The sequence below is a fragment of the Triplophysa rosa genome, linkage group LG22 (assembly GCF_024868665.1).
Source record: "Triplophysa rosa linkage group LG22, Trosa_1v2, whole genome shotgun sequence".
Lineage (NCBI taxonomy): Eukaryota > Metazoa > Chordata > Actinopteri > Cypriniformes > Nemacheilidae > Triplophysa > Triplophysa rosa.
Genome location: NC_079911.1, coordinates 18,356,491 through 18,365,943, shown reverse-complemented (window position 1 = coordinate 18,365,943; position 9,453 = coordinate 18,356,491). Strand labels below are relative to the sequence as shown.

Below are 9,453 nucleotides of genomic sequence, written 5' to 3'. Positions count from 1 at the left end.
TATGACCTGGCACTTACACGGAAGAGGATTGGCCATCAGGTCTGCTTCTAATCCTGTATCCAGGGAGGAGCGCCAGTTTTCCACAAAGACTGTGTGCTTCCTGATACAGTCCACTGTAACTGAGGAGACTCAACAGGTAAAACTCTCTTTCCTTACTGTACAAATGTATAAACCTTACTTTTCTAAGCTTGAATGTAGATCTTTATACTTGGGGAACAAAACCTAATGTGTTTTTATTTGATTTGCTTGAACACTTGAATGCTTTGTTTTAGCTGAAATGTAAACCTTTTAATATTTTTCTCATTTGAAGCCCAAACTTATTTGAATGGTTGTAAAGTAGATTGCGGCTACACTCTTAAAAACAAAAGTGCTGAAAAGGTTCTTCACAGCGATGCCATAGAAGAACCATCTTTGTTTCCTTAAGGAACCATTCAGCCAAAGGTTCTTTAAAGAACCATCTCTTTCTTACTTTTTTATAATCTGAAGATACTTTTATCACCACAACGAACCTTTCGTGAAACATAAAGGTTCTTTAGATGTTAAAGGTTCTTTATGGAACCATAAGGTTCTTCTATGGCATCGAAGAACCTTTTGAAGCACCTTTTTATAAAGAGTGTTGCTCATATTACTATTTTAACAAGAAGCGTTTCATCTGGAAGAAATTATTGTTGTAACATCTTATTTGACAGCGTCCTGCAAGCACCATACACTAATCCTGGAGTTACAGGGCTAATAATCCTCTGTGACAAAACTCTGCTGATAGATAGACATTAAACTGGTGTAAAGTGCCGACAGGCCATCTGCTCGAGAAGGTCACGACTAGCTCCTGTTCCTTACTGTTTTGCGTCGATCCGCTCTGTGATTCTAGCTGGGTCTTGTGTACGTTTGTGTGACCGGTTCAGAATGTCATGGGTGAGCACGAGGTCTCATCTAAGACTGGTGCCAGATGGGGCTCAATTCCAAACACTTCATTTAGTCTGCAGGTCTATAAATAACACTTTCACTTTTAGAGGGTTGCAGTTGCACGGTAAGGGTATGACTTAAATGTTCAGGAGGAGAGTTAATGTTAAAGTTGAAGTTTCTGCCCTTGAAAACATCGATCAAACAAATTGGATTACTTGGCTTGTCTATCAAATATAGAAATCTTTGTAAAATAATAAAGGTTTGATCCACAGTTGTCCTTTAGAACCTGCTGAACGACAGGTACTTAAGATGGGAACTGTAATAAAAGATCTTTGACTCAGGACATCCATGGACGTCTACGTCCTTGAATGTTCGTGAAGAACATTACAAAATAAGTGTTAATAAGGTGACCAGAAGATGACATCTGTCAACACTAGCACTAAACTTTTTGTTTGATAGAAACAGTGACGTTCAAGTAAACCTGAGACTTACTCTTGCCTCCCCCTGCCACCAGTGCATCATTGTGAAGATGGCTAGCACATTCACCAAGATGATATCGGGCCGCACCGCTGGCTTGCTCTTGGCGAGTCTAGGAGCCGGAGCGGCGGCTACCGGATACTTAATGAGCGACAGTGCCACCATTTCTGCAGAGGCAAGGAAGAAACTCTACCCTCCCAGGTACTTGCCAAAGATGTATATCTCTGATTTAGTTGTATCCCAGAGATTACAATAAACAACACACATGTATTATAAATATCCAGACTTTTACCATCTTAACAATTACAGTCTGTCACTTAACACATAGTAACTGCGTCTAAATCAAATGTTCTCAGAAGGGTTGGAACTTATTTTCATTCCAACAGTGTTAACTTGCACCTGTTCTATGGTGGAAAAAATATGATCAGCAGTAGAGGTCATGATGTACTGTGATGAAGTGTCACACAGTAACCATGTGAAAGGTAAAGGGGTGTGAGCGTGAAACTTAAGTAGCTTATGCCCTGTCCCGCATGTCACCTCTTTCACACTGATAGATGCCAAAGATCAAACCAGATTAGCAAGATTTAAGCTCCTTGAAGGAATGAGTAAAGCTAGGGGTTTTCCTTTTAACATATTGTTACACAAGAAATTACTTAATCATAAAAAAAATCTAAATACACAGTAAAGCACCCTCTTTTAAATCTAACCACATCTCTTAAAGCTGCTTTAAGTTTGAGCCAAGACATTAACCATGGATGAGCTATACAGTAATGTGGCAGTAGGTAGGACGTTGTTCTTCTCTTTGCCAACACATCCCGAAGGGTTTAGATCAGGGTAAGTAAACTCGGCTCCTGGCGGGACCAGAGTTTAGCCCCAACCCTAATCAAACACATCTGAATAAGTCTTCAAGATTACTTGAAAATTACAGACATGTGTGTTGAATTGAGGTTGAATCTATACTCAAGTTAGTGGCCCTGTAAGATGAGAGTCGACTAGCTCTTGTTATTTGGATTCTCCTAGACCAGAGCTATTCGACTTCCATCTTAGTCAACTCTGTTCCTAGAGAGCCGTTGTCCTTTACTGTTTCATCACATCCTAATCAAACATACCTGACCAAGATAATCGAAGTCTTCAGGATTACTTGAAAAAGACAGGCAGGTGTGTTGGAGTAGGGTTTGAACTATACTGGACACCAGGAACGGAGTTGCCTCACCCTGCAATAACAGCACCTGACTGGAGATGTGTTTCTTAACAGTGCTGATTTCCCTGACCTTCGCAAGCACAACAACTGTATGGCCAGTGCATTGACCCCTGCAATCTATGCCACGCTGAGGGACAGGACCACCCCAAACAACTGGACACTTGACCAGTGCATCCAAACGGGTGTGGACAACCCCGGTCATCCCTTCATCAAGACAGTGGGGATGGTTGCTGGTGATGAGGAGAGTTATGAGGTATCACATTGACCAACTGTTTTTTGTTTTGCAAGTGAACAGCATTACTGTGCACTAGCTAAACACCAAACCTGCACTAACTGGTTTAAACAAATGTGGTCCATCACAGCAATTAATGCTGGTCTTACCTTGGCTGTCTGCAATCCGTTGATGCAGGTATTTGCTGAAATCTTTGATCCAGTAATTAAGGACAGACACAACGGCTATGACCCAAGGACCATGAAGCATCCCACTGACCTGGAAGCCTCCAAGGTACACATTTCTTTATCAGTCCATTCATAATGACCATTTCTCAACATTAGTATTTATTCTTTGGTGCTCTGTTACAGCTCACATCAGGCATTTTCGATGAGAAGTATGTCCTGTCCTCCCGAGTACGCACTGGCCGCAGCATTCGTGGCCTCAGCCTCCCACCCGCATGCAGCCGTGCGGAGCGGCGTGAGGTGGAGAGGGTGGTGGTCCAGGCATTGGCGGGCCTAAAGGGAGATCTTTCTGGATGTTACTACAGCCTCACTGACATGACTGAACAGGAACAGCAGAGACTCATTGATGTGAGTACAGTTCTTTTGATGTCAAGGCATACTTTGGTTATTTTAACTCCTGAGATATTTTGTTTACAATGTGATTGTGTTGAACTATGATTGCATTGAACTTTGTTGATTCTAAACTCTTCCTCATGCTGGCATGGCTCAGGAGCATTTTCTCTTTGATAAGCCAGTTTCACCACTGCTCACTGCATCAGGGATGGCCAGGGACTGGCCGGATGCTCGTGGCATCTGGTAGGATTCGATTGAAGAATATCAAGTGTACAAACCAAACCAGTCCCCACTCTTTAGTTCCAGACCCATTTTCTTGTCTTCTGAGTTTTTATTGGGTGCATTTGAAGCAATGTTCCAATTTTCTGCTCTACCCTTCAGCTGTGATCCTCCACTAGTTCCACCTACTTTTTTCTACCTTTCTTTCCTCCCTAGGACCACTTTCTGTTTGACAAACCTGTGTCCCCCTTGTTGACATGTGCATTTATGGCCCGTGACTGGCCAGATGCACGAGGCATCTGGTATGGTTTTAGAACATTATTGGCATGATTCGATTGACATTTGGGTGGATAACAAATCACATGATGTAGAATTAGCTTGAGTAGCTAACAGTGTTTAACCAGAACAATAATTCTCACATGCTAGCCTAGAAGGAAACTGGCGACAGACTAAGTCTAAATGCATGCTATTGTATGACAATAGTCATACAACTGCATCACCCACATATGGTAGTAACATGCATGTAATATGGGAATGGTTTTCCTCCTTTGACTTCTTAATTTATACTATTTTCCAAGGCACAACAATGATAAGACCTTCTTAATATGGGTCAATGAGGAAGATCACACCCGTGTCATCTCCATGGAGAAGGGTGGCAATATGAAGAGGGTGTTTGAGAGATTCTGCAAAGGACTCAAACAGGTAACGGCTCACCACCTGAACATGTCCGCACAGGTCACAAACTGCTGGCCTTTTATGACTGTATCTAGTTACAGTTTGTTTTAAAATGTATATGCCTGATTGTCTTATCAAAGTTGTCCACTGAAGTTTATTTTGTTCATCTCACTGTTGGACAGGTGGAGCACCTGATTCAGGAGAGAGGCTGGGAGTTCATGTGGAATGAACGTCTTGGCTACGTCCTCACCTGCCCATCCAACCTTGGTACTGGCCTCAGGGCTGGAGTGCACGTCCGCTTGCCAAAGCTCAGCCAGGTGAAACCATTTAGCTTTTTTTAGTTTTTAGTAGTTTTTAGATAGAAATTCGCTGGTGTAATGAAGCAACAGACAAAGCAATGTCACTAATGCAGCTGAGATATCTAAGGTATGTAGTGGAAGCGAAAGCCGTTTAACCTAAACAATTGTCTGTAGGATCCTCGCTTTGGCAAGATCCTGGATAACTTGCGGCTGCAGAAGCGTGGAACCGGAGGTGTGGACACAGCTGCAGTGGGCGACACCTTTGACATCTCAAACAATGACCGCCTGGGAAAATCCGAGGTACATCCGAGTGTAGATCTCAAATGCAAAAATCTTCTGTTTTCAAGTTTCCTCTGAATTTGTGTGGCTTTGCTTGTCTTGACAAGGTGGAGCTGGTACAGATGGTCGTTGATGGAGTCAACTACCTCATCGAGTGTGAGAAGAGATTGGAGAAGGGCCAGGATATCAAGATCCCATCTCCCATCGCACAGTTCAGGAAGTGAGCGATGCTGTTCTGTTAAAGGCTGGATCCAGTACAGCAGAGAGAATTATGGACAATCCTTCCTTCCATCCATCCATCCCCAAACAGAAGGTCTTATATATGCAGAAGTCAATAAAATAAACTCCAAAATTTGAATTATTTCCTCAGTTCTGTCCAGTTACTTTAAGTTTGACATAGATGTCAAAGAAAAAGCCGTGCTTTTCTTGAAGGTATTTAACAGTAGGGTTTCATTCCACTGTGCCATCTCAGACAGTAATGTGTTTATGGTAACACCACTGAGCCAAGATTCCAGGAACTTACTGGCCAGACACATGAGCCAGGCGCTTCACTGGTCGGTCAAAACCAAGACCTTCCTTTTTAAACTTACCGTAAAACCACAAAATTGCACAACATAAACTGTTCGTTATGAATTGTGCAGTTACAGTGTTACTCTTAGTTTGTTGCATTGGTTATTAGTGCATGAGTAAATGCATTAGCCTCCCACCGTCAGACAGGCTAATCCAGTGTGGCTAATTTCTCTATTTAGAGCTGCTTACTGCCTTATCTAATAATGTTCATCTTAATTCTATACTTAAGAGAGAAGTGGGTTAGGGGTGTGGCCACAGGGTCAAAGGTTCCCAACACTATAATGGAAAAGGTGTTCACTGTGGAGGCCATTGAAACACAACACAACACAGAGGGGTATATATAGAGGGTCTACATGTTTGCACCCAAGGATGGCGGACCATTATGCCAGGATTTTAACACTAGTGTCTTTGAATATAAATGTCATGGTATACAATCAGTGGAGATCAAAGCTATATCATTTACTTGATAAGCATAATACATTTGATATTTTTACAGGATAAATACTGCAACGTTTATCAATTCTGTATGCGTACAAATATTTACTTCCTTTTAATTCTGGTAACCAGAATTTTGGAAAGTATGGTTAAAAAATCTTAAGGCCCCCTAGTGGTGTGTGTGTGTTTTATAAATAACTTGCATTCTGGGCTAGTTAAATTTAGAAACATTTTACAGCTAAATGTCATTTTGATCATTAATGTCCTACCTATACTACTTGTAGCGATGTATAAGGACAATATCTTTACTCCAACTTTGGTCAATCACAATGTAATTTCATAGCACATTTTACTTCATAAGAAACAAAGTAACACACAGTAATTTCTGCTTTACTTTTTTATGACATCATAAACTTTATATTTGTGACAGTGACTAAGCTGAAGTTCCATGAGATACAAACTGAGAATATGAGGAACATTAAACCTTATTCCACAGAAAACAGTGCAACCTAAGCAAATATATAAAAAACACAAAGATGAGAAATGAAAATTTCCACACACCTTTAGAACATTAATGTATTATATGACTTTGTTCAAAGATCTTTTGGATTTTAAGTTTTTAACAATGTCATACATGTGAAAGTGAAACGACTTAACATTATACTCTGGTTCACCGTAGTATTCTGCTATAAAAACAGTCGATTCATTGCACAGCAGACTGGACACATCTCTGTGCAATTTAAGAACTAATTAAAAGGAACAAACTTTTACCTCTTAGCCCCGCCCACTGCCCTGTCCCACCCATAAATCTCACAATTTTTTTAAGATCTCATTGGCATGTGTCCCATGATTACGCTACACCAGCCGGTCGACACCCACGGGGCAAGTCACTGGGTCTTTCTGACTTCACCCACGGGGCAAGTCACGGGGTCTTTCTGCCAAAGGTGAAATGCGGCTGGGATGTTGGGCTCTGAGGGCTCAGAGAATGCTGGGTGACAGCGTGAGAGCAGGTTGGCGGGGACTCGGATTGGGGGAGACGGTTTTGCGGGCAGAGAAGAAACGAGAAACGTGCCCATGCAATATCAGTCCACTGGCCTCTTCTCGCCGTGTTTCCTTGTAAACTCTTCTGCGTTCTTAAAGAATTTTTTACGGTCTTTTGAGTATTCTTCTGCTAGGTCAGCCCTGAGTGGGTGTTCTGGTTGGGGGTCGTTGACGAGGGCGATGAGAGACTGGATTACTGTTTAAGAGAAATAACACAGATCATAATTATACCAATGTCAGACTCCAAAGTTCTAGTTTAAGAGAGACAATGTACCTTGGTCAGTTTTGGTTGCTGGTTTCCAGTTCTCTGCACTTATGACTGGCAGGCACACCTGACCCTTCTCATCAATATTTGGGTGGTAGATCTTTGTTTTGAACGTAATCTTTGGGGGTTTAAAGGGATATTCCGCAGGGAACGTGATCTCAATCCGGAATGCACCTTTATCATAGGGAGGGTTGTCCTTGAAAAAAGAATAACACATGAGATCCTAACAGACAACAAGTTTTTCAATAAAAAACTGGGACTTTTATATGAACTTACAGGCACAATGAGCCCTTGCCAGGTCAGAATGTTCGACTCGTCAACCAGAATGTTGCGGAAAGTTTTCATTCCAGACTTGCGAATTTCATCAAGTTCCTGTAAAAGACAGAATATGATCCTCCTAAAGTGATTCTATTGTGAAACCTAACATTTCTTAAACCTTGAAATGATATGAGAAAACTATCATTTATTAGTAAAAACGAAAGTACGTTAACTGTGGTCACTTGCAACTTCAATGCATGAAATGTATTGTATTATTGATGGGTTATTTCATAACCCATCACATAGTTCATATATCAGCAAAAAAAACATGTCCAGGTAATTTTTTTCTCTGAAGGATTTTACAAATGATTAATTTATCACCATACCGTATTATCTTATTACAACTCCGATACACCGAAACTCTTTCGATGACAACAGACACTTCCTGTTTCAGTATTTTTTTTGTATTATTATTTTACTGATAATATCGTAAATGAACATTATTCTGTAGTAAAATACTCGCCAATCACTCGTTTCTAATATGATCGCGATTTTTATTTATCCGATTTCGTTTGTAAACTCATACATAAACTAGTTTCGATTCTGTTTTAACGCACACAATCTATTTAACTTAACACTCCAGACGTGTAAACTTCGTACTAAACACTACGTCATAACTTAAACTCGTTTAGTCGACGGTTCAGTTCATTTTCACGTTTTATTTAAACCCCAATTTTATTTTCGTGTGAATATTTGAAGTAACGTTACAGCTAAGCTAGTTATCGTCATCCTCATCCTCAACAAATTTCAAATCAGAGTCATTTAAAGTTTCGTGTCTCTGACCAACAGTCATTGGAATCCGTAACACGTTTGTTTTCGACGATAAAACATACGACATTTAATTTTATATGAGTAAAAGCAGATTTTTCGGGATATTTACCTTATGCAGTCGCCTGCTCGCCGCCATCTTGGATTTGCCTTTACCCACAAAGCACCGCGCACTGAATTCACTCCACTTCTGTCCTAAAAATTATTAAATATTTTTAAATATAAATCCAGACTATTGAATTCTCATTTTATTGTCTTGCTTTATATCGTTTCAAGTACATCACAAACTTAGTGTCTGTCTTTAAATGACGTCAATAATATAAACTAATAATATAAGCTATTTACGTTTCACTTCTCAGTTTTAATAGTAAGCTCTACTTTTATGCCTATCTTTGATGCCATGTTTGTAAAAACGTAATATTTTATAATTATTTGGTTCTGTGACATTTTAATGCTACGTATAGCATTAAACATTTTTGCTTACTATTAGCAGCATAAAATTAACAACACATACTTGTCAGTTTAAGATGACAATAATAACTACGTTTTATATAGTAACAGATATCCAGGAGTCAAAATTAATATCTCGGCTACCTGTAACGACCACCACAGACCACAATACTTATTGAATTAGTCCACTAGGGGGCGTACGAGGACTTTTATAGTGTTGCACTTCCAAACCCCACAGCGTCAATTAAAAATACTCATTTCTAACACGATCTTTATTACTTAATATTTAGACTTACAAAAATTAAAATCAATGTTTGACTAGAATAATAATCCGAATTTATTTATTACAATACTAATCAAAGTACAAGACATTTAAACTCTACAATATTTTTTATTTTAAGATTTCAAGTAAACATGATGTTAATATTAACATTAGTTTATATGATCGTATAAAGTTTACTTTGTAAATCAATGCCTACTTGTTCCCTGTACCAACCAGCACATTACGCTTTGCATAGCACCTGTAAATATGTATACTCACACATTATATTTATTTTGTACAATAGTCTCTTTATATTTTTGTATATTTGATTCCTTATTGTTTTATTAGGCTATTATGTGTCTTGCTGATGTATTTAGATGTCTGCACTGGAGGCTTACAAAAGAGATATCTTTCTGATTCTAAAATATGCATGTTAACTGTAAATTTATAGTAAAATAGTTTTGCAGTTCACCTTTACAAATTCCTTGTTTTAAATGATATG

The 9,453-nt window shown here is 39.5% G+C and overlaps 2 protein-coding genes across 3 annotated transcripts; one reads left to right on the top strand and one right to left on the bottom strand.

Annotated features, from left to right (window-relative positions):
* The first annotated feature begins 67 nt into the window (after positions 1 to 67).
* On the top strand, positions 68 to 5,193 carry ckmt2a (creatine kinase, mitochondrial 2a (sarcomeric)). 2 transcript variants are annotated; one of them, XM_057320717.1, is made up of 10 exons: positions 68 to 136; positions 1,418 to 1,581; positions 2,636 to 2,834; positions 2,991 to 3,086; positions 3,164 to 3,385; positions 3,806 to 3,891; positions 4,168 to 4,291; positions 4,447 to 4,581; positions 4,738 to 4,863; positions 4,950 to 5,193. In XM_057320717.1, the coding sequence occupies exons 2-10, from the start codon at positions 1,433 to 1,435 to the stop codon at positions 5,064 to 5,066; spliced, it is 1,254 nt and encodes a 417-aa protein (XP_057176700.1). In that variant the 5' UTR covers positions 68 to 136; positions 1,418 to 1,432; the 3' UTR covers positions 5,067 to 5,193. The 2 variants fall into 2 exon arrangements, with proteins under 2 accessions (XP_057176700.1, XP_057176701.1); XM_057320718.1 differs by lacking the exon at positions 3,806 to 3,891 and adding an exon at positions 3,528 to 3,613.
* A 1,043-nt stretch (positions 5,194 to 6,236) lies between these two features.
* ube2l3a (ubiquitin-conjugating enzyme E2L 3a) lies at positions 6,237 to 8,401 on the bottom strand. Its single transcript, XM_057320719.1, has 4 exons — positions 8,352 to 8,401; positions 7,430 to 7,525; positions 7,163 to 7,349; positions 6,237 to 7,084 (listed from the first exon to the last, which is right to left on the bottom strand). Exons 1-4 carry the CDS (start codon positions 8,376 to 8,378, stop codon positions 6,930 to 6,932), a joined length of 465 nt encoding a protein of 154 aa, XP_057176702.1. The 5' UTR covers positions 8,379 to 8,401; the 3' UTR covers positions 6,237 to 6,929.
* Between the last annotated feature and the right edge of the window lie 1,052 nt (positions 8,402 to 9,453).